This window comes from Macaca mulatta, chromosome 7 (genome assembly GCF_049350105.2).
Source record: "Macaca mulatta isolate MMU2019108-1 chromosome 7, T2T-MMU8v2.0, whole genome shotgun sequence".
Taxonomy (NCBI): Eukaryota; Metazoa; Chordata; class Mammalia; order Primates; family Cercopithecidae; genus Macaca; species Macaca mulatta.
Genome location: NC_133412.1, coordinates 18,307,588 through 18,332,163, shown reverse-complemented (window position 1 = coordinate 18,332,163; position 24,576 = coordinate 18,307,588). Strand labels below are relative to the sequence as shown.

The window sequence follows — 24,576 nt, the reverse complement described above, 5'->3', positions numbered from 1 at the left end:
AATATTTTAAGGCAGGTATGTCTTTGTTACGCCTCGGATGCTGAGCTTTGATAATCACTTGCACCGGTTTGTAAGGCGGACGTTTTGGTTTATCTGGGCATAAGGCCAGCTTTTCTCTCAGTAGAGAAGGGAGCCTCTCTTCACCGCCCATCACCCACATGAGTACTCTCTACCTCTGCGTGTTATTTCTGGCCCCTCTCTTTTTGTGCATAAAAGCGTTTTCTTTGTCAGATCTGTATTTTATTTTATTTTTTTACTTATCTGCTTATGAATACATAATAAACTTGCACAGTTCAAAATTAAAAGCATACAAAAGGGCATAAAAAGAAAAAGTCTCCCCCATCTCATCCCCTAGAGCCCAGTTCTCCTCCTGGGAGGCAAACTCCGTTGACAGTTTCTTGCGATTCCTTCCAGACATATGTATATGCTTTTTAAAAAACAGGATTATACTCACGTTATATATCTAATTTTGTATGCTTTTTGTATCACTTAACACTAGAGTAATAACATTAATAGAGAGTTATGTAAAGAGACTAAAATGTTTCTTTTTTTTTTTTTTTTGAGACGGAGTCTCGCTCTGTCGCCCAGGCTGGAGTGCAGTGGCCGGATCTCAGCTCACTGCAAGCTCCACCTCCCGGGTTCACGCCATTCTCCTGCCTCAGCCTCCGGAGTAGCTGGGACTACAGGCGCCCGCCACCTCGCCCGGCTAGTTTTTTGTATTTTTAGTAGAGACAGGGTTTCACCATGTTAGCCAGGATGGTCTCGATCTCCTGACCTTGTGATCCGCCCGTCTCGGCCTCCCAAAGTGCTGGGATTACAGGCTTGAGCCACCGCGCCCGGCCTAAAATGTTTCTTAACATTAGCAGACACTCTTCATAAACATTCATAATGACTGCAAATATGCCGTCCAAGGGAGATGAGCTATTTTATTGTTTACTGCTGGACAAATAGAGTTTTCCCCCTTAAATCCTCCGATTCTGTCCAAGATGAAACTATCTACATGAGTTCAACTAGAGACTGCAGTTTATTTCAGACCCGGATCAGCCATTTGCTCCCTGGGGACGCAAGGCTCTGGGGTCAGGAGGAGGCCCAGCGCCAAGCCAGAAGGATGAGCGGGTGGTCCCTGGTCTACGTGGCCTGCAGGGGCTGGCTGTGTGGTCCAGGCCGGTAGAGGAGATATATTTAACTGGGTCAGATGCTGCTGACTGTGTCATGGCCCAGGAGGATTGTGCTGTTGGTAAACAAACCAGAATGTCCTGGCTGCAGCCAGCCCTCCTTCCTCCGCCCTCTCCTCAGCTGGCTGACCTGGCAGGGGGTGTGAAAAGCAGAGGAGAGCATGTCCAGAGAGAGGGCTCAGACGCAGGGGCCCCTGCAAGGCGCCTCGCCCAGGCAGGATTGGGAAGTGGCCTTGCCTCACTGCCCTTAGTTGTTTTTTTCCCTATTTCCCTCCTGCCTCTACCAACGCAGCACAGCCTGGGCGGCCCAGGAGGCATTTCTGCTCCCTGCCTCCTCCCACGCTTCCCTCTCTCCCTCCAGCCCAGTCAATCTTATTTGCCCTGCTAAGTAAGTGGAGTTCGTTCATTCGTGTATTCATTCCATTCAACTCATTTAGCCATTTATTTATTGAGCAAAATTCTTTCAAGGACCTAAGATAAGCCAGGCTTCGAGCTGGCCACCAAGAATACAACAGGAGGCCGGGCGCAGTGGCTCACGCCTGTGATACAACAGGAGGCCAGGCGCAGTGGCCCACGCCTATAATACAACAGGAGGCCAGGTGTAGTAGCTCACGCCTGTAATACAACAGGAGGCCAGGTGTAGTGGCTCACGCCTGTAATACAACAGGAGGCCGGGCGCAGTGGCTCACGCCTGTAATACAACAGGAGGCCGGGCGCAGTGGCTCACGCCTGTAATACAACAGGAGGCCGGGCGCAGTGGCTCACGCCTGTAATACAACAGGAGGCCGGGCGCAGTGGCCCACACCTATAATACAACAGGAGGCCAGGCGTAGTAGCTCATGCCTGTAATACAATAGGAGGCCAGGTGTAGTAGCTTACGCCTGTAATACAACAGGAGGCCAGGTGTAGTAGCTTACGCCTGTAATACAACAGGAGGCCAGGTGCAATGGCTCACGCCTGTAATACAACAGGAGGCCAGGTGCGGTAGCTCACACCTGTAATACAACAGGAGGCCAGGTGCAATGGCTTACGCCTGTAATACAACAGGAGGCCAGGTGCAATGGCTCACACCTGTCATCCCAGCACTTTGGGAGACTGAGGCGGGCGGATCACCTGAGTCCAGGAGTTTGAGATCAGCGTGGCCAACGTGGTGAAACCCCGTCTCTACTACAAATACAAAAAGTAGCTGGGCATGGTGGCAGGCACCTGTAATCCCAGCTACTTGGGAGGCTGAGGCAGGAGAATCGCTTGAACCCAGGAGGCGGAGTTTGCAGTGAGCCGAGGTTGTGTCACTGCACTTCAGCCTGCCTGGGCAACAGAGAGAGACTCCGTCTCAAAAAAACAAAACAAAATAAAACAAAACAAAAAACCAAAACCAAACCAAAACAAAACAGGAACATGCCAGCTCCTGCCTTCCTGGAGCTTAGCTCTAGTGAGATGAGAGATCATCAAATAACTAATTAGGTATTGGTGAAAAATAATGCTATCAAGAGCAGTAACAACCAGGCTGGGTGGGTGGCTCCTGCCTATAAACCCAGTATTTTGGAAGGCCAAGATGGGAGGATCATTTGAGCCCAGGGTTTTGAGGCTAGCCTAGGCAACATAGGGAGACCCTGTTGCTAAGTAAATAATAGTTAATTAATTAGTTAAATAGAAAAGAAAAGATAACCACAATAATAATCAGCAGTCACATAGTGCCTTAAAGTGTATGGAGCGTTTTCACCCGAAAGCATATCTAATCCCAAGAATCTGAGAGGTAGCTAATGGTTGTCAGTCCCGCTCTACAGGTGAGAAAATTGCAGCTTTGGGAGATTAAGTAACCTGGCCAAGGACTTACATCTGGTAAATGGAGCCCCAGCTCTTGAACCCAGTCCCTCTGACTCCAAGCCCACGTCCTTCGTGCAAAAGAGGAGATATTGGAACTGGATGGAACAAGTTTCCGGTCCAGCTCTTCATTTTGCATTTGAGGAGACAGAGTCCAGGGAGAGTAAAAGTGCCTTGACTAAAACACACTGCTGAACACAGAGACTGGAACCTCCAGACTCCCAGCCCAGGACTCTTTCTTTGCATCTAAACAGCAGTCCAGTGCCCTGACCCAGTGGCAAGCCCTGGTGCACGTGGAGGTGCGGGGTGGCCATGGGAGGTCAGCCTCCTCCCTCGGCTGCATCCCCAGCCAGCCCGCCCCACTCTGCATAGTTCCTCTTCTGAGGTAACAGTCCAGAGCACCCCTGTGAGGTCCCCTCATCACTGCCTGCCTCTTGCTGGGTGACGGGGCTTTCAGCCAACCAACACGACCTAAGTACCTCCTATGTGCAGGCTCTGCTGGGATACATGACCTTGGTCCCTGCCCTCTTGGGCTCACAGAATGAAGAAGAATCGACGAGGACATGGTGCAATAGAAGCTGCAAGAGAAACAGTACGAGTAGCAGAGATGCATGGCAGGGCCCCAAAGCCAGACCTAGGTGGTCAAGGGTAGGGAAGGTTCAGGGAAGGCTTCCTAGAGGAGGTGACATCTCAGCTGAGCCCTGGAGCCTGAGTGACAAATTAGCTAGGGTAGAGCTGGTAGGGATGAGATTTTTAGGATGAGGAAATGGAGAAGGGTACAAGCCCCAAGGTGAGAAGGTCCTTGTCTGTGGCAGGGATGTCCCAGGTTTCTGCCCCACCAGCCCCCACCTGTCAGTGCACATCACACTGCATGGCTGCAGGTGGCCTGGGAGAAGGAACCGGGTCTCCCTCTGGAAACCCCATAGGCACGGGCCTGCTCCTATGGAAGGCATCCCATGTGAGCAGCTTGTCATCAGCTTTCACCACCCATGGACTCCCCGTCCCTCCTGCCGGAGCCCCTCCCCTTCTCCTGCCACCCTCTTTGCCTGGCACAGGACATGACTGGGCCCCATGAGGGGCTGTGCCTGGCTGGACATGACTGGCTGGGGGAAGCCACAGGTGGGTACGTCACTCACCCGAGTCCCCTTCCTACCCCGGTTACCAACACCGTCAGGCTGTGCCCAGGAAAAGCCAAGCTCCTTTCCTGTCGGGACAGGAGAGAGATGCTGGGTGTGGGGACACCACTCCATGAAAGACGCAAATGCCCCTCTAGCTTAGCACCCCAGGTGGGGGAACTAGCAAGAGGCAGCCCCTTCCCCTGGTATGCATTTGGGGCCCTGGCCTCTCACAGACAGATCAAGGAAGAAAGAAACGAACCCAGCCAAGATGGAGGTGGGGGCCAGCAGCGTGGTCTGCGCTGCCGCACTCAGGTACCCGCCAGGGCCGCCATGCCTGGCTGGTCTGCCCTTGCCCATGTGGCTTCCAGCCCCACATTCCTGCACCTTGCACATAATCCTTCAGATTGAATAATAGCCTGGGGAGGCAGGCTGGCACTTACCCTTGAATATGATTAAGGTTTTTATCGGGTCTTTCCCTCCAAGGTGACACGTGACGTTGCATTCAGGGAGTCATTGCCCACAGGAACCACATTTCCCACAGGTCCTCTGAGCTCCTCCTGGGGCCCTGGAACTGTGCTCTATGCTGAGGTAAACCGTTCCTGCCCTCGGGGGTGTTCAAGTTGGTGAGGACAGACCTGCAAGTAGATCAAGCCAATAATACGGGCTGGGCACAGAACAGATCTGGGCAGAAGCGGCAGGGGCGGCGCTGTGGAGGGTACCAGGTGGCTGGGAGGCGGCAGCGTGAAGCCAGGGCAGGTGCTGAGGGGTGAGAGAGGGTGGGCAAGGTGGTTAGAAGGACGTCTCAGTCGGGACAGCAGCAGGAGCAAAGGCTGAGTGGCCACAGGTAGCATGAGGCAGGAGGGGTCGCAGGTGGCTGGGGTCTGGGGAGAGCAGGACCCAGGTTGTCCGTGTGGAGGGGGCCTGGCCAGACCTGCATTTTAAATTATGTGGAAAATGAATATACAGGGCACAGAACAGGATGGTAGATGCATTTGGAAAGAGTGGGGTGACAGTGGTGGAAGTAGGGCAGGTACTGTAAATTCTATGGGCAGGTGAGATGGGCAGAACTTTTGAGGGTTGAGGAGGGAGCCCGGACCCAGGTTCCTGGCTCAGCTGGGAGGTGTCAGGGCTGGGGTGGGCTTGTGGGCATGGGCACCCCAGGGCTGAAGCTTCCTGGGGAGCGGATGGTCCGGGCAGAGGCCTGGCGAGGGGCAGGAGCCAGGATGGAGCCAAAATGGGGACAGCAGTGCCAGGCGGAGGAACAGAGGCACAGGGGGTGAGAGCCAGGAGTGCATAGCGCAGTCCCAGGCAGGGAGGAGAGGCAGGAAGGCTCAGCTAGGGCTGGGGGGTGGGGCAGGGGTACAGAAAATTGAGTTCCCTGGGGTAAAGATGGTGCCACCAGGAAAGGCTGAGGACCTGGTTGAACCTTCAGGGTGTGTCGAGCTCTCCTCATGCCCAAAGAAATGCCTGGGGCAAGGGTGAGGCCAGGGCAAGCTGAGGAGGAAGGACAGGGCTGCCGGGGACTCTCCACAGGCAGCAAGAGGAAGGATAGAGGACAGCGGTCCTCCCTGGCCGCCACCCCAGGCTTTGTGCCCTAAGCGGGGCCCCAGTCACTGGGCTGGCAGTGAAGGGTAGAGGACAGGCTCCTGCAGGCTTTGGCCAAGCCCGTCTGACAGCCACCAGCTCCATTAATAAAGTGACCCTGCTGTGTCCCCGTTCTCTACAGCCACCATGTAATTTAGTGTCCAAACTGGGACACTTTTGAGAGTCAAAGTCATAATTACTGCAGAACAACAGAATAAACTAGGGCTGACCTGGCCATGCCGGGATCCACGGTCGCCCTACCCTCACGGAGCGGCGAGGCCCTCTGCTCACACTCCGGCCATCTGGGACACGCCCTGTGATCACTGCCTCCCCTCTCCTGGCCTTGGCCCTGGAGCATCCGACACCTCTTCAGATCCAGGCCTGGGGAACGGGGGAGTCTCACCCATTTGTGGTCCTTCTTCCCACACCTTCTGCTTCTCCAACTAACATTTCCCTCTTCAAGGGCATGACAGCCCTCAGAGGAATGCGGTCCTTCCTGTAGCCCAGTGGGGGACAACCTGGAGAGACCCCCACCAGCCCTAGAAAGGTACACGAAGGCCACATCCTCCTGCACAGTCCCTGTTCCCTGCTGATGAGAGACCCCACCCTCTTGGCAAAATCCTGGGATCCCTAATCTCCTCCCTCCTGCTTGCTTCAATTTCCAGCGGGCTGCCAGGAGGCAGATCCACCATCGTCCCAGCTCCTGCCTTTTCTCCAGGCCTCGCCAGCACCTGCCTGGAACATCTCAGCAGCCTCCCGCCACGTCTTGTGCACGGCAACCCATCTTTCTCTGGCTACAAGCACAAGCCTCCGGGCCTGAACAACACACGAGTCTACCTTAAAGCAGACAAAACAAAGAAAAAGAACAAAACAAACAAGAGACCCTTCGGTGGGAAGGAAAACGTGAAAAAAACACAAACATCACTACAGAAGTCAACTTCTCTACAAGAGAATGTCCTCTACATTTGTCCTCTAACACTTCCTCTACCATCCGACCCCAGAGCAGCTTCCTGCCTCCTCCCCAGTGCCCCAGAGCATCAGCCACTCAGCGTGGCCCTTTCTCCTTTGCCGGAATGCCCCTTCTACCTGCTGGATTTCTACTGCTTCTCTGAGGCCCCCAGAGCCAGCCAGCCTTGCCCGTCCCTGAGCTCCCATTACCCTTCCCAGGCCAGGTGCGAGAGTGGTTGTGTTTGTCTGCTGCCCACAGCAGTGGGAGGCCAAGGGGCCTGGACTGTTGTAGGCTCAATAAAAAGCAATGAATGGGCTGATCCTTCCCAGCGACTCCTGGCTCTCCAGGAGGATGTCCTAGAGGCACGGATGGGATGATTCTGTAGCCCCTGCTAACTCTGACATTCCCTAATGCTGCGGCCTAAGGTTGGGCACCCAAACATCACCCTGCTCAAGTCTCTCCCAACTAAAGAGGAAAAGAAACAATCAGAAAACTTTTTTTTTTTTAGATGGAGTCTTGCTCTGTTGCCCAGGCTGGAGTGCAGTGGCACGATCTTGGCTCACTGCAACCTCCGCCTCCCAGGTTCAAGTGATTCCCCTGCCTCAGCCTCCCAAGTAGCTGGTACTACAGGTGCCCACCACCACCCCTGGCTTACTTTTGTATTTTTCAGTAGAGACGGGGTTTCACCATGTTGTTCAGGCTGATCTTGAACTCCTGACCTCAAGTGATCTGCCTGCCTTTGGCCTCCCAAAGTGCTGGGATTACAGGCGTGAGCCACCACACTACTACAGTAAATGTTAATAACTATATCCCACATAAACAAAAGCTCTTGGGGTCCTCCACAATTTTTCATTTGTGAAGGGGTCCTGAGAGCCCTGCACCTACCGTTTCCTCAGTTATCCCTGTTTCTCTCTCTTCTTAGCAACCATGTTTCCTGAAAGCTGCTTCCCCTCCCACTGGCTCCTCGGCCCTGCCCTGTGGCTTCCCATACTGTTCCTGAAATTGCTCTCACTGAAGCCACAAGGGACCCCCCTGGCATTTCATCCAGTGGACACTCTTCCGTCCTCCTTTCCCTTGACATCTTGGCAGCGTGACCACGTCGTGCGCCTCCGAGAGACACCTTCCACCCTGGCTCTCCGCACACTGCCTTTTCCTGGTTCTCCGCCTACCTCTCCAGCACTTGTTCCTAACACCTCTTCTTGCTTTGCTCAGACCACCGGGGCTGGGGTCCTCAGGGCCTGGCCCGGCCCTGTTCTCTCCTCCCCTTACCAGAGGTTTAAGCCTCGTCTCCACATGTGTGGTTCCCAAGTCTCTAACTCCAGCCCAGCTTTCTCTCCTGACTCCCACACCAATATATCCGGCTGCCCTGAACATCCCCGTGGAAGGCCCTCCTCCCCGCACAGGCACCCCTAACTTAAACGCAAGGCTATTTCCCCCAACCCTTTCCAGATCTGCCACCGCCCCAGGAGCCCCAGCCCTACTGTCCCTACCCTCCCTTCACTCTGCTTATCGAACCAGCCACCAAATGCTGTCAACCTCACCCCTAAACGATTCTGCAGTCCCTCCCCTGTCCATTCGCATTGGCATGCCTCGGCTTGGGCACCCTTCACCTCCCTCTGGCCTCTCTCCTCCAATGTGACTTCAGCCAGTGTTCTCTCTTAAGCACATCTCTGCCCTGCTCAGAATCCACCAGAGGCCCCCACTGGCCCAGGAGGAATGCGACCCCGCAGCATGGCACAGCACAGATCACCAGGCCGGCAGTCCTGCCACCTGTCTGGCCCGTGTCTCCTGTCCGAGCCACTCTGTTCCTGTTGGTCTGAGCTTGCCTCCCCTCAGGCACGTGCTGTTCCCTTACTCTCTGTTCCTGAGAGGCCCCTTCTCAGGTTCCCTCTCCGAGGAAGCCAAGGCGGCCTGCCCTGACCGCCCTGCTCACATCAGAAGCCCTTTCTGGGTGCGCAAGGCCCTCTTCTCCTCCTGTTCCACGCTGAATGGTCACCATCAGTTTCTAGACTCCAAGTTCCTTCAGGAGGAGTTCTTTACCGCTGTATCCCCAGAGCCTGGAATGGTGCGTGGTACACTGCGGGAGCTTAAGGAAATACTTGCTGATTGAACGGCTTGATGGATGCAAGCCCCCTACGTGCAGCTGGCAAGCAGCCCTCCCCACCATCAACTCCCAGGGTAGAGCAGGGCTCTGCTCTGGCTGGCTGGCAAGAGGCCCAGGAAGCGCAGGAGGCAGCTGTCCAGGGCTCCCTGCCACCTGCTGCCTCCTCCTTTTGTGTTGCCCTCACCAGGCTCCCAGAAGAACCTGGCTGGACTCCACACTCTTCCTATCAATGGCCAAGACACAACGCCGCCAAGACAGGAGCACACGGCCCAGGCATGGCACCTCCCCAGTCACAACGGCTGCCCAATTTGATGGGAGTTGACCCTGCCAGGGACACCAAGACCAATCCAGGACACCGGCCGCAAGAACAGCAGCTACACATACTACCCAGCCTGCCCCATACATCATCCCACAGCATCATCCCCTCACAGAGACTGAACTCATGCCAAGAGGGCTGAAGGCTTTTCCCGAGGTGACTGGGCAATGAGGAGGAGGCTGGGTTGGACTCTCAAGGCACTTTTTTTTTTTTTAATTTCCTTTGTATTTTTTATAGAGATGGGGTCTCACTATGTTGTCCAGGCTGGTCTCGAATTCCTGGGCTCAAGTGATTCTCCCACCTTGGCCTCCCAAAGTGCTGGGATTACAGGCATGAGCCACCATGCCCAGCCCTTGACCTCAAGCTATTCTACTGCTAAAGCCTGTCATTTTGGCTCTGCCCCATTCTGCAAGTCCAGCGGTTGAGTAGCACTAAGAGGCCACTCCTGATGAGAAGCTCAGGACCAGGCTGAGATCCCGGAGCTGTGATCTGTCCCCAAGAGCTAGACAAGAACATCTGGGGACAGGCAGAGGGCAAACTTGGGGCCCACAGTCCAGTGTGGGTGAGCCGGGGCAGGGGATGGCAATGCGGAAGGCACAGGCAACGCCACATCCCGGAGGCAACAGTGAGCACTCAGACTCTGAGAGCAAAAGAGACACCAGGTCCTCCAGGCTACAGGCCCCTGCCGTCAGCCTTGCCTCAGAAGTTGTCATCACCCTACCCTAACCTACAGGCTCCTTTGGCAGGACCCCAGGGTTCTGGCCCAGCTGTTAGGAAGAGGCAGCCGCTGGCCCTGCAGCTGGAGGAAGAGCTGGTCTGAGCTCCAAGCCTGCCAGGCTCCTTGGGGCAGCTGGGCAGGATGAGACAGAGTCCAGGTCGGTGGCAAGGACACTGCTCACAGCGCTGCCAAGTAGAGCATGAGCTGAATTCTGCACAACTCAGGGGGCACTATTTGCATGTGTAAGGCATGAACTGTACCCGTGAGAGTGATGTCACCTGCTAATTCTGCCTGCCCAGCTGCCCCTCCCTGGGAGAGAGGGAAGAAGAGGAAGAGGGAGCCCTTTCCCTTCTTAGGAGCCTTCCAGGGCATCACCACCTCGCTTGCCCCAAACCCCCACCTGAGAAAGAACCACATTCCAGCCCAGCACAGATAAAGAGATAGTTTTATGGATAACAATATGGGACAGACTGGGAAGCTGTCAGGGCCAGTAGTGATGAGCTTCCCAGGAATAGACCAACACACAGGCAGGAGTGGCCCAGACAAGTAGATAGACAGACAGAGGGACAAGGAAACCACCAAATGAGTAAGAGGCCCAGGCCAGGCTCAGCAGCTGTGTCCAGGCATCAGCTTCAGCTCTACCCTGGGGAACCAGTGGAGGAGAAGGGCTGGCCGGGGCCTCAGTCCTTGCAGAGCTCCTTCTCTTCATGCCCTACTATCCCTCGTCCAGCCTGCTGGGATCCTTGGCAGGTGGAATTCCCAGGGCTATGGATGGCTGGGCTGAGTGAGCAGAGGATCGAGCCTCTTGGAGACTCCCTGGGGAGGTGGAGGCCTGGGTGGTGTGGGGTTAGCAGCAGCACTTGGGGGAATCTGGTCAAGTTCCAGGATGAGGCCACTGCTCAGCAGGGCCCCCTGTGTCCAGGGCAGGTCCTCCGCCTGCCCACCACACCAACATGGTGCAATAAATAAAGTTTCAAGTAGTAAGTTTAAAGCAGGAGAGCTGGAGGCTGGCAGACTGGCAGGGGCTGAGAAAGAGAAGCCTCCAGCCACCCACCATGTCTGCTCAGTGGGCTCAAGCGGTCGCAAGTCTGTCTTGTGCACTGGAGTGGGGGTCTGGCCTTGATGTCCACATGGGCACTCCCCGCAGGGGCTCAGCCCCTCACACCAGTGCCAGAGCCTGCTCAGTGGGGCAGAAGCAGGGCAACATGGTGCCCACAGCGTCCACGATGGCTGCCAGGTGCTCATCCTGCGCCTGAGGCCCACAGAGCTGCATGAAGTCTGCCAGACGCAGCAAGTATTCAAGGTTGTGGCCGGAAAAGCCCCGGCAGGCCAGGATCTGCGTGGCGATGGCCTCTTCAGGCGCAGGGCCCAGGTAGCCAGGGTTCTGTGGGGTGGCCACATAGGCCAATGCCTTCAGTGGCTGGTCAGGAGCGTCTTGGGGATAGAAGGTGACCTCCTTGGTATCGTAGCCACCAAGCACTGCCTCTCGCACATTTAGGTACTTCAGGGCTTCGCTTACCTGCTCCCCTTGCACTTGATATGCCACGCCCCAAGTGCAGCCCTGGGAAGAAATAAGGACACCCAAGGTCAGTTATGACAGCTCCTTGCTGTTCCCTCTCCTATGCTAGCATGCCACCCCCACCCAGGACTATGCTCTATAAGGGAGGCTGTGGTAGGCTGATGAGCCATCTGGTGGCAGTCCTCAAGCCATTGTTCCCTCTTTCTTAAGAACAGCTGAAAGGTCTCAAGCCATTGTTCCCTCTTTCTTAAGAACAGTTGAAAGGCCAGGTGCGGTGGCTCATGTTTATAATCCCAACACTTTGGGAGGCCAAGGCAGGTGGATCACTTCAGGTCAGGTGGTCGAGACCAGCCTGGCCAACATGGTGAAACCCCATCTCTACTAAAAATACAAAAATTAGCCAGGCATGGTGGTGCACACCTGTAATCCCAGCTACTTGGGAGGGTGAGGCAGTAGAATCATTTGAACCCGGGAGGTGGAGGTTGCAGTGACTTCAGCCTGGGTGACAAGAGCAAGACTCTGTCTTTAAAAAAAAAAAAAAAAAAAAAGAAAGAAATAGTTGAGGCCAGATGCAGTAGCTCACGCCTGTAATCCCAGCACTTTGGGAGGCTGAGGTGGGCAGATCACTTGAGGTCAGGAGTTCCAGACCAGTCTGGCCAATATGGTGAAACTCTGTCTCTACTAAAAATACAAAAACTAGCTGAGTGTGGTGGTGCATGCCTGTAATCCCGGCTACTCAGGAGGCTAAAGTGGGAGAATCGTTTGAACCTGGAAGGCAGAGGTTGCAGTGAGCCAAGATCGCATCACTGCACTCCAGCCTGGGCAACAGAGCGAGACTCTGTCTCAAAAACAGACAAACAAAACAAAACAACAACAACAACAAAAAAAACAGTTGGCAAAGTGGTCTAGTACCAGGGAAGACAGGATTCCTCCTCAAAGTGTGGTCCAGGATGCGGTGGCATCGCCTGTAAGCTTGTTAGGAATGCTGTGTCCCAGGACCCACTGTCATGCTACTGAACTAAGATCTGCATTCTAACAAGATCCTCACGTGATTCGGTGAGAAGCACTGAGCTAGAACACGTTTCTACTCTGCCAGAGAAGCATCACACAGAGCTAGCCTGCAGCCAAGAGCCTATGAGCTCTATCTGCCGGTCCCCCTTCACCCTGGGCCAGGGTCCCCTTCATGATTCAGGCACTTACCTCATGATCTTCAAGGAGCGTCACCACACGGCCAGGCTAGGGAGGGAAGAAAGATTTTGAAACAGACAAGTTAGAAATGAGCTCTGCCATCAGCAAGGAAACCTTTATCAATCTCGCTGGCCTGCGCCTCAGAGTGCCCTGCTCTGCACGCTCAGAGTCCCATTCATGCAGGGGAAGGTGGGGGAGTGATGCACGGATGTAGGAGAAACAGTAAGACAGATGTCAGTGGTCCCAACTGGTGATCAATACAGGGATCCACAGGTTCACAGACTCCAGCCATCACAGTGATGCACTGGACACATACATTTAAATAAGCCACAAACCCCAGACACAGGTTTACACATTTCTTTCTATTAGCCCAGAAAGCCCCGGACATTCCAGGGCACTGGCGCCCAGTATCCCGCCCCCAACCCCCTCACTCCCCTGGGCACGGATGGATGCTCACCATCTTGTCGCTGCCCCGATGGAAGGTGTCTCCCTGCCAGAAACGGCGGCTGTAACCGCGCACGAAGCCCACACGGCTGTCGCTGTAGGCGAAATCGGGCCTCCACACCAGGGAGCCGTACCCGAAAATCCACAGAGCTTGAGGGTCGCCGTCGTTTCGGGGGAACTGAGCGGACGGTGTAGGGGACTGCGAGGCGGGCGGGGTGTTTGAGGCTGCAGACTCCTGCTTCATGGTGCCGGGCACAGGGATAGGCCCAGGCGGCCTCCGGGGCTGGTCTCCGGCGTGGGCACGGAAAGACCGACGGACGCACACACCTGGCCTGGCACCGCTCGGTCGCTCCAGCTGAGCGCCCCCCATGGAGGCGCCCTTTAAACCCTCTTGCCGGGAGACCACGCCCACCACGGCCAGCTGCCGCGGTGATTGGGGCGGGGCAAATCCCCTTTTGGCCAATCAACTTCGGATTGTGCTTCTCACTTAACCCCGCCCCGGGCCCAGCGCGCCCGCTGATTGGTTCGGCTCCACCTCGGTGGCAAACCTGGCAGGAGTGATGCAACGGCAGGGGAGGTTTCTCTAGCGCCGGCATGCAGCAAGGGCGCCTCGGATTGCGTCAGGCGGCGGGCAGGGGGAACCCACCGGGCACAGGGCTGGCACCGGGAGTCTCCCCAGCCGCCCCCTCATGGCCTGGGCCCCTTGGAGGTACGGCGAGCGAGTCCCAGGCGGTGTCTGACCAGCCTTGCCGCTCGTCCACCTGGCCGAGTCCCTGCCAATCTAGGTGGCACAGACTCAGTCCCAAGTCGAGTCCAGGGCACGTCCAGAAGGAGCGCTCTGGGCGTCGTAAAATTCCGTCTCTGGGGCCCCTCCTGAGATCATGCACTGCGGGAAAGCTGTCGGAGGCACCGTCCGCATTCCACTCAGGTGCCTCACGCCGTTGGCCAGTGTGAGCAAACGGAGAAACTGGGTCGCGGGGGGCGGCAGGGGGTTCTGCAGAGACTGCGGGACTGAGTTAGGTAGGCCAGGCGCCTGAAACTTACAGACCTCACATGAGGGCTACGCCCCTGACCAGGTGTGGGACCCCTTGGGCCCGGGGAGCTCGAGGAAGAGCCTGTTAGAGCGCTTGGATGGGCCGGCAGTCACTTGGGCTATAAAGGGTATAAAGATGCAAAAGCCAGGCTAGTCTTGCCCCCAAGGCGATGGGTTTAGGTCTTCCTGGACGTGAGATTTTGCAGCAATGATTAATCCTTAGGCACAAGGTCCCAGGAGCAGCGGGCAAGGAGGGCCCAGTGAGGTCCTCACAAGGCTATGGCCAGCTACTGGTCTTCGCCCTTGGCTTCTAGCCTCCCAGCCGAGTCCACAGGCCTACTGGGGTTGACCCCCTAAACAGCAGCAAGGGACTGCCCTCTGGGGATGTCGCTGACTGTAAAAGGGAAACAGAGACAGCTGAAGGCCTTCTCTCCGAACTGACCAGGAGATGGCTGGCAGGGGAAATGTGCAACATGGCTTCTCATTCGATTCTAATTCAATATTTAAACTAAACGTGATCTGCACACTTCACATATTCATTCCCAAGGTGTCGCAGACGTAAGAGGGAAAGTTGCACAGCAGTGTGTATAGTATGAAGCTATTTCTTTAAAACAAAAAGTATTCGTGTAAGAAATAATCTGGAAGAATATATCTAAACTGTTAGCAGAGGCTGGCACCAGAGGAGGACTTTCAGTATCAAACTTAAACATTAATGAAAAAGTCTGGATTTTTTTTTTTCCTTTGAGATGGAGTCTCACTCTGTTGCCCAGGCTGGAGTGCAGTGGCCCAATCTCAGCTCACTGCAAGCTCTGCCTGTCCGGTTCACACCATTCTCCTGCCTCAGCCTCCCGAGTAGCTAGGACTACAGGGGTCCACCAACATGCCCAGCTAAGTTTTTGTATTTTTAGTAGAGATGGGGTTTCACTGTGTTACCCAGGATGGTCTCGATCTCCTGACCTCGTGATCCGATTACAGGTGTGAGCCACCGCGCCCTGCCAAAAGTCTGGATTTTTACAAGGAGCATGAATTACTTTTCCAACCAGGAAAAAAAAAAAAAATATATATATATATATATATATATATATATATAGAGAGAGAGAGAGAGAGAGAGAGAGAGAGAGAGAGAGAGAGAGAGGCACATGGTCCTTTCTGGTTATTCCTTTTTTTTCACTTTCTCTCCATTCCCCACATTCACTCTCCCTCTTCTCTTCTATCCTGTCCACTTTAGTTCATGTGAGCACCTCCTTTGTTGGTAGCTTCTTAGAAGAATGTCCTCTTCTCCATTCACCAGCTATGGGTTGTAGGCCAGGAAGTGGGAAACTGGTATCCACACATTGTTGAAGTATCTTTCACAAACAACCCTTTGAGAAAGCAGCTTGGTGATACAAATCAAGAATCATAAAATATCCCTGCCCTTTGACCCAATACTCCTTCAGGAAATTATTCAAAATACGGGAAAAGACATATGCCTGAATATTTTCAATGCATTGTTACTTTTTTTTTTTTTTTTTTGAGGCAGAGTCTCCCTCTGTTGCCCAGGCTGGAGTGCAGTGGCACAATCTCAGCTCACTGCAACCTCCGCTTCCCAGGTTCAAGCGATTCTCTTGCCTCAGCCTCCTGAGTACCTGGAACTACAGGCACCTGCCACCACGCCCGGGTAATTTTTGTATTTTTAGTAGACACGGGGTTTCGCCATATTGGCCAGGCTGATCTCAAACTCCTGGCTGTGATCTGCCCACCTCGGCCTGCCAAAGTGCTGGGATTACAGACGTGAGCCACCACTCCCGGCCATTACTTATTATAGCAAAAACAAGAAAAAAACTACTTAAATATCCAAAATTAGCTAAATGTTTAAGGAAATTATGTCAATTTACCATTCATATGACAGAAAAATGTACATGCACACACACACACACACACAAACAACCTAAATACCCAGCAATAATTAGTTGCATAAATATGATATAGTCCATTGAATTTGTGCAGACATTAGAAACAATTATGTATGTCGGGCCGGGTGCAGTGGCTCACGCCTGTAATCTTAACACTGTGGGAGGCCAAGGTGGGCAGAATGCCTGAGCTCAGGAGTTCGAGACCAGCCTGGGCAACACGGTGAAACCCCGTCCCTACTAAAAATACAAAAAAAATTAGCCGGGCACGGTGGCGGGTGCCTGAAATCCCAGTTACTCGGGAGGCTGAGGCAGGAGAATTGCTTCAACCCAGGAGGCGGAGGTTGCAGTGAGCCAAGATTGCACCATTGCAGTCCAGCCTGGGCAACAGAGCAAGACTTCGTCTCAGGAAAAAAACAAACAATGTAGTAAAAATGTGTATGAGTGCATATTAAGGCAAAAATGCAAAATATAAATTTTCATATGTACTATTGTTAAAAACAGTAACAATAAAGATAGGGAGGCAGCAAATACCAGTGTGTTGGGATTGTGAGCAGTTCTCTCCTTTGTTTTCCAAGTTTTATGGAAAGTAATGTTTAAATAATAATAAGTTAATTTTTGCTGGGCATGGTGGTTCACACCTATAATCCCAGCACTTTGGGAGGCCAAGCAGGAAGATCGCTTGAGCTCAGGAGTTTGAGACCAACCTGGAAAACATAATGAAACCTCATCTCTACAAAAAATTTTTAAAAATTAGCCCGGCTTAGCGACATGCACCTGTGGTCCCAGCTGCTCAGGAGGCTGAGGCAGGAGGGCTGCTTGAGCCCAGGAGGTCAAGGCTGCAGTGAGCTGTGATTGTGCCACTGCTCTCCAACCTGGGCAACAGAGCAAGATCCTGTCTATAAAAAAAAAAAAAAAGTTACTTTTATAGAGTCATTAGTGGTTTTCTGGTGGGGGAGGGATAGATAGCATACCTGAAACATTTAGGGAACATTCTCATGATGCCCGTTCTCAGACCTCCTCCCACCCTGACCAAAGTCCCAGTGTTTCATAACTCATTTGGCAATGTCTTCAATAACCTGATCTTGCTCCTGGCAGAGTCAGACATTCCCTCTTCTATGTTCCCACAACACTTTACGCCACTGCAGTTTACTGATCTGCCCCTTCCAACTTGTGTTTACAACAGAAACACTCATTTATTACGTGCATACCATGTGCCAGGCAATTGCTAAACGCCTTTACATCATCCATTCTAATTACACGTTTCTTCACTACTTTGTGAGGTAAATATCATTTCACAGATGAGCATGCAGGAAAGCTAGGTAAGCCCTGTTGGTGACGTACCAGAAAGTAGTGGAGCCTGGGTCTGAAGGCAGCTGGGCCAGCTCCAGAGCCTCCTGGCTGGGAATCATTTGTGTCCTGCCTGTCACTCACCTGAGCGCTTCCCGAGAGCACGGTTCATCGCTGAAGGCCCAAGAGAACCAACACAAGTCAGGCACGCGGAAGATTCTCCACAAATATAGGTAGAATAAGTGAGGCTGTTGCTTGGAAAAGGCCAGGGCTATATCCCATGTCCCACATAACACAAGTTCAACCTCGACCCTCAAAATAGGAATCTCCACAGAAGTTGGCCCAGGGGATCTGCAATACCTTCCTGGGAACATGTCTTGGCTGTCCCCATTCCTTGCTTATTCTTGCCAACAACATCTGTGTCTTTTCCTCCCCGCGGGACACTCCCAGGCAGCAAACCACTCGCTTAGCTGGTTCCTCTCTGTAACTTCAACAGCACACCCTTCCCGTCTTTCCTTCTAACGCCCCCCAGGAGGGGGCTGCTGATGTCATGCCCACAGAGGTGCCAGCTCATGAGAGGCTATGGGCCCAGGCATCACCTCCACCTTGCAGAGTGGCACGTGATGTGCACGTGATGTGCACGTGGTGGTTTCCTTTTTTAGATATTTCCCAAATTAACTGTTTCCTTATTGTTCCCCTCCGGGTGGCTACCTCTCATCTCCTGAGGATCTGTTCCTTCTGTCTTCTCTTACCAGAGATTGGCATCACCTCCTGGTGTTAGTCAGCATGTTTATCTGAAACAAGGGAAGGCTGTTTTAGGAGCTAGGGAATGATGCTAATTTATACGCTAAAGGATGAAGTTGCCTTATAATGCTACTGATTCCTGAAGGATGAAAAACCTTCCCAGAGGCCTGAGTGCGCCGTGTGCCAGAACTGGTGGCATCAATGGGCCTGCTGTGTCCAAAGAAGAGGCTGAGGCCGCCGAGCTCAGGCCTGAAGCACCTGGGTACCCGGATGACAAAGACGTTGGCTTCCTTAGTCCGGAGGACTGTCCGGGCTGTGAGCAACAGGAAGCTGCAGCCCACGAGGGCCACCCGCAGTCTGACACCTTCCGCAGTAAACAAGATAAAATAACTTCTTCAAGATAAGCCTGAGCATTAGGTGTAAAAGTTGGTGTCTGAACCAGGGCCTGTAATGACCTTTCTTATATTCTAGAATAAACGAAGACAAAGGAGATTTCAATGAAGAAGTTACTCAAGATGGAGTCAGAGTGTTAATCAAAAAGAAAGCACAACGAACACTTTTAGGAACAGAAATAGTCTATGCTGAAGACAAATTATCCAGTGAGTTTGTGTTCAATAACCCAAACATCAAAGGAACATGTGGCCATGGAGAAAGCTTTACTATTTGAAATCTCAGGACGCCTCTGACCATAAGCTCCAAGAAAGCTCCTGGAAGCCCTGGGGCTCACAAATAATTCATATGACTGTCACATGCTTAATGTGTGCCTGCCTCATGAGGAAAATATAATTGATGCATTTTGGAAATGTATTAGATTCCAGAAGAAATGATATTTGTAGTCTCTGTAAGGGACAGAAAATGAGAAGCCATCACTCTCTTTGGATCATTTGACTCTCTTGCATCCTTTGTTTTGAACCAGTTTCATTAAAGTTGTCTTCCTGGGCCCCTGTTTCTCCATATCCTGAGCAGTGTGCACTCATCAGGTCTCTGTTGGATGGCCTGAACATGCACCTCCCTCAGCATTTCTCCCATCCAGACTGGGGGCTCCTACAATTCAGAGACAGGACGTCCTGACTGCTGGTAGTAACATGGTGGTGCATTGTTTTTCCACCCAAACTTAGCATAGCCTGTTTACATTTTTATCAAAACTTGCTTTTTGTTGTTGTTTTTTCTTTTTTATAAAAAATGTCATTGTCAGATGCCTCATTGCGTACCCTTTAATAGTACCAGGCAAAGATTTCCTTGAATTATAATACAGAATACTTCTGAGTGATGGTATCGAAAGGTGAGAAAGACTTCATCCATCTGTTTTTTAATGCATTTCTTTGGCCACCCTATATGTCTGCTCAAAGAAGGGATCTCAAGCTGACTTTCAGTTGAGGGGTCTCTTAAAAGCCATCTAGCCCACCTCCCTCAATTCTGTACACAAGGAAGCAAAACCCCACGGAAGCCAAAGGGCTCCTGTCTGCCCCTACTCCACAGGCGTGGGGAGAGCGGGAACTCTACCCCCATCTCCCCTTCCTTGTAGATGACACATGTGCTCTGCCCTCCAAGGCAATTAGTGAAGGCAAATGGTCTGGCTTGTCTGGTCAACATTTTGATATAATCTCTTTATAATTTTATGGAGATCAGCTGGGCGCGGTGGCTCACACCTGTCATCCCAGCACTTTGGGAGGCCGAGGCAGGTGATCACTTGAGGCCAGGAGTTTGAGACCAGCCTGGCCAACATGGTGAAACCCTGTCTCTACTAAAAATACAAAAAAACAAAAATTAGCTAGGTGTGGTGGCGCACACCTGTAATCCCAGCTACTGAAGAGGCTGAGACACAAGAATTGCTTGAACCCGGAAGGTGCAGACTGCAATGAGCTGAGATCACTCTTCTGCACTCCGGCCTGGACAACAGAGTGAGACTCCATCTCAAAATAAATAAATAAATAATATATATATACACACACATATAGATATACACATACACACACACACGCACGCACGCACATATGTATATATACATACATATACATATACATATAAGTAAAATTTTATGGAGATCATATATTTTTATTTTATTTTGAATAGGAAAAATATTTTAAAACACTTTTATGTGAATTACCTTCTTGTTTCTTTAACCTTTGAAACAATGGTTTGTAGCAGAGAAGACACTGTAGCAACCTAGAATTATGCTTTTGGAATGTGGTCCTAATTGTGAAAGAGAACATGGGGCCTTTTCTTAAAACCCACTATGCATACACTTTCCGCATGCTTTTTTGAAAGCTGGTTCTCATGGATTCAAGTAGCTGAGTTCATTATGTTTGTTTTACCTACTAAAGTAGCTGGCACAAAAATGCACCAAAACCGCTGGGTGTGGTGGCTCACGCCTGTAATCCCAGCACTTTGGGAGGCCGAGGCAGGCCGATCACTGAGGTCAGGAGTTTGAGACCAGCCTGGCCAATATGTTGAAATCCCGTCTCTACTAAAAATACAAAAATTAGCTGGGCATGGTGGCAGGCACCTGTAATCCCAGCTAGCTAATCAGGAGGCCTAGGCAGGAGAATCACTTGAACCTGGGAGGCGGAAGTTGCAGTGAGCCGAGATCGTGCCATTGCACTCCAGCCTGGGCAGCAGAGCGAAACTCCATCTCAAAAAAAAAAAAAAAGAGAGAGAGAGAGAGAGAGAAAATGCACCAAAACCTAGAGCAGCAGTTTTATGTAAACTTTCATAAGTCTGCATCATTGATATGATTGTTGAGCCACTTATAATGTGGGCAAAACTGTATGTATGTAGAGATTCAGTTGTCAGTTTTAAAAATGTGGCCTCTCTGTGATCATAACAAAAAAAAAAAAGAAGAAGAAGAAAGGAAAAGCTTTCCCAGACACTGCCTCTAAGTTCAGCTTGCTCATATTTGAGCTCAGTTCCACCATGTACCAGCTGAGTGACGCTAGGCATGGTGTCTTTAGTTCTTGGTTTTCTCAACTGTAAAGAGGGAATAAGTAATAGCATTGACCTTGCAGGGCCTGAAAAGGATTGAAAGAAATAATACCGTAGGCAGTACCTGTCACACAGAAACACTCAACAAATGGTGACTTCTTATTGTCTTTACTTCAGACAATTTCACTTTCCATTTCATCCAGGGCAGAGCCATAGTGAACCTCTCATTCTGAAATAGCGCAGAAGAACAAAGTGGGTCAGGAGGAAGTGATCAAGGTAAGCCTTTTAGGATCAGTAGAGGACATCTCCAGCTATCTCACTCTCCATCCTTGCCATGCAATTCACAGACTGTTCTGGCAAGTAGGGTGCCAAAGGAATGTGGGGTGTTTTTTTGAGACAGGGTCTCGCTGTGTCATCCAGGCAAGTGAAGTGTCTCAATCTCGGCTCACTGCAGCCTCGACCTCCCAGGCTCAAGTGATTCTCCCATCTCAGCCTCCTGAGTAGCTGGGACTACAGGCACCTGCCACTGTCCAGCTAATTTTTTGTTGTTGTTGTTGTTTTGTCATGTTTCCCAGGCTGGTCTCAAACTCCTGAGTTCAAGCGATCCGTCCACCTTGGCCTCCCAAAGTGATGGGATTACAGGTGTGAGCCACTGCACTGGCCATGTTTTTTGTTTGTTCGAGACAGGGTCTCACTCTGTCCTCCAGGTCGGAGTGTAGTGGCATGATCATGGCTCACTGCGCCTTGACCTCCTGGGTTCAACTGATCCTCCCACTTCAGCCTCCCAAGTGGCTGAGACCTGCAGGTATGCACCACCATGCCCAGCTAATTTTTTTGTTTGTTTTTGAGACAGGATCTAGCTCTGTCACCCAGGCTGGAGTGCAATGGCACAATCTCAGCTCACTGCAGCCTCCGCCACCCAGGCTCAAGCACTCCTCTCACCTCAGCCTACCGAGTAGCTGGGACTACAGGTGCATCCCACAACACCCGGCTAATTGTTTTGCATTTTTGTAGAGATGGGGTCTCCCCATGTTACCCAGGCTGGTCTTGAACTCCTGGGCTCAAGCGATCCATCTGCCTTGGCCTCCCAAAGTGCTGGGATTATAGGTGTGAGCCATCGTGCCTAGCCAAGGCATGTTTCTAAAAGACAGAATGGGTAATGGTCTCACCCAAGCACACTATTAGCAGAACAAACATCCTATTGACAGAACAAACAGTTGCTTGAGCCAAGAGAGATTTTCTGTGTATGCATGGAGTGAAGGTGCTAAAATAAATAAATTAGTAAATAATCCAGCATCTATGAGGAACCATAACCTCCCACGGACCTCTGAAAGGTAAGTGTGTCCACAGGTCTTCAGGTCTTGTGCAAAGAGGACCTAGGTCCCACCGACATTCTGGCCAAAGGAGGGGCAGATGAAGTAGAGGATCCCTGCATACAGTCCACCTCAGAAGAGGGAGAGATAGTCCCAGGCAGCTGTTCTGCAGGGTGTGCCAACCAAACCCATGGCCAAGGGGGGAAGGCTGCTTGGCCCTTGGTCCACGAAAGCAGGGACTGTAGAGATTCACTCATATCCTGGCAAAAGGGTGCCTGGGATGGTGGAAAAACCTGGCTTCCTGCCCATTTTCTAGCCTCCAAGGAGGTGGAGAGGTCCGGCTGACCGGGCACCTGTGGGGTGGCTGGTGTTCCAGTTATCCAGAGCTCAGTCCTCATCTACCTGGAAGGAAAGAAGCTGAGGTTCCAATAGAGGACTGGTGGGTGGTGCTCCCAATTCCAAGGAGAGAGAAAAGTACAATTTGTGGGGACAGGAAGCAACCAGTTGCAGGGCTGAGGAGAAGCTGTAGTGCGGAGCATTTCAGTGGGGTGCCAGGGCTGCAAAGATCCACAGGGTTGGGGTGAGCCTCAGATCTCATGGAAATGCTGTGGTGTGGTGGGACCTGGCTCTAGAAGAAAAGCCTCAGAAAACCGGCCATGTGGAGAAGTCAGGGTGCTCACAAGGGGCCTGGCTGGTGCTGTACATTCTGTGGCCCACAGGGAGCCAAGGCAGTGAAGCCCTTTCAATGAAGGAGAGCAGCTGGGATTCCTTCTTCCCCAGGGCCCACTGCTAATAGAATGGAGAATGTCCAGGACCTTTCAGATCTCTTCTACCAGAGACAGAAGAGGAAGCGCTGAGGAAGGGAGTTGCTGGTAGAGGAGTGAAACTGAACAGACTGGGCTTAGTACCATGAGCCTTGCCCCAACACCTGCCACTGTGGGAAAGGGACAGCAATCCTCCAACAAGTCAAATGGCCAGTGCCGATGTGCAAAACCCCAAGCCCCACCAGGAGGAGGGGTCACTAGAGACAGACAGGCTAGCCATGCCTGGCAGGGCTGTGGCTCTGCCCTACAGGGGGTGCCATGACACAGGGCGCTTCTGGGCCAGAGCCGACCTGTTGCTAAATCCGGATTCCTGTGATGCTAGTTACCATCATGAGGGTCTGGCTGTAGACTCACTTGGATTCTTGGGCCCTGTGCCCTGGCCTCAGAGAAACTTTGTGGATGAAGTAAGTAAGTTGAGCCCACTCTTGACCAGAGTGTTAAGGGGTACCATGTCCCAGAGGCCAGGGAAAGGTGGCAAAAAGTCACTTGTGGCAGTCTCCAAAGGGAAGGTGACTCTTGAGGACCTGGGAGTCCTGCTGTCCCTTCCCACAGCAAGGGCCTCCCTTCTACCCCTACCTACATCAGAGGAGGTTGACCTAGATTAGTGATGCTCCTGGAAGGCAGGGGCACACGGAAGCGATGGTGACAGAAACCTGTGATCTCAGCTGCTTTACTTGGTCCTAGGGCTACTGCTGGTGTCACAGTAGGTAGACAGGCATGAGCAGCACAGGAGAGGATGCTCGACCCCCACCAGGAATCTCAGGCAACCATCAGGTGATGGTCAGGTGGCTGTTACCCTGTCTCTCTAAAATAACAATTGTTGCAGCCCGCACCAGGGAAAGGCAGTCTCTCAATAGAGAGAAATACCTGAAACTGATCAGCAGCTTCCCGATAAGATCTCAGGAGTAGGGCAAGTGGGTTCAAGCGAGTACACTAGGAGGCAAAATGGCGGAGCTCAACTGGTATCTGACCTTCCTCTAGGAATCCTCGAGCAGTGAGGGAAAAATGCCTCAAGTGAGCATGTGCACAATCCAGTAAGCACACTGCACACGCGACCCCTCCCAAGAGCTGGCAGGCCTCGGGCACGCGGACCGCCCATCCTCAGGGAAGAGTCAGGGAGAAGGGATGCAAGGCTCCGGAAGCACGCCAACATAGAAAACCCCAAGTCAGAGGTCAAACGCGCACTTGAATCTCTCAAGTCGCCCACTTGACCCTCTTCCAAGTGTACTTTACTTCCTTTTGTTCCTGCTCTAATACTCTGTAATACACTTTCACTCCTGCTCTAAAATTTGCCTCAGTCTCTCCTTCTGCCTTATGCCCGTCGGTGCAATTCTTTCTTCTGAGGAGGCAAGAACTGAGGTTGCTGCAGACCCCCACGGACTGGCCGCTGCTAACACTGGGACTATCCTGCCAGACCCCAACCTCCCTAGGTCCCACCCTGCTGATGAGGGCCGGGGCAGGGGGAGCTCAGAAAGTGGCTCACTTAGAGATACTTGAGGAGGATGAACCCACCAGCAGAGGTTACAACACTGCTCACAAATGCTTCCATACATCCTCATTTCAACCCCCTAGCAACGCCTAACAAGCATTACCCGCAGAGAGGTTAAGGATAAGCAGCTAGA

At 52.3% G+C, this 24,576-nt stretch overlaps 1 protein-coding gene, 1 long non-coding RNA gene and 1 pseudogene across 2 annotated transcripts; 2 read left to right on the top strand and 1 right to left on the bottom strand.

Annotated features, from left to right (window-relative positions):
- Nucleotides 1-10,216: 10,216 nt before the first annotated feature.
- CHAC1 (ChaC glutathione specific gamma-glutamylcyclotransferase 1) lies at nt 10,217-13,296 on the bottom strand. The gene is made up of 3 exons (XM_001099347.5): nt 12,953-13,296; nt 12,508-12,543; nt 10,217-11,349 (listed from the first exon to the last, which is right to left on the bottom strand). Exons 1-3 carry the CDS (start codon nt 13,181-13,183, stop codon nt 10,948-10,950), a joined length of 669 nt encoding a protein of 222 aa, XP_001099347.3. The 5' UTR covers nt 13,184-13,296; the 3' UTR covers nt 10,217-10,947.
- Nucleotides 13,297-13,353: 57 nt separating this feature from the next.
- Nucleotides 13,354-24,244, top strand: LOC144329842 (uncharacterized). Its single transcript, XR_013395511.1, has 3 exons — nt 13,354-13,889; nt 21,021-21,093; nt 23,936-24,244. It is a non-coding gene; the product is annotated as an uncharacterized LOC144329842 (long non-coding RNA).
- On the top strand, nt 16,411-19,105 carry LOC100428626 (iron-sulfur cluster assembly 1 homolog, mitochondrial pseudogene; annotated as a pseudogene).
- Nucleotides 24,245-24,576: the final 332 nt, after the last annotated feature.

Coding starts and splice junctions, on each gene's coding strand:
- CHAC1 (XM_001099347.5), bottom strand. CDS start 13,183: ATGAAGCAGGAGTCTGCAGCCTCAAACACCCCGCCCGCCTCGCAGTCC. Junction 12,544..12,952: donor ATCGGGGCAGCGACAAGATG/GTGAGCATCCAT, acceptor TTCCCTCCCTAG/CCTGGCCGTGTGGTGACGCT. Junction 11,350..12,507: donor CGCTCCTTGAAGATCATGAG/GTAAGTGCCTGA, acceptor ATTTCTTCCCAG/GGCTGCACTTGGGGCGTGGC.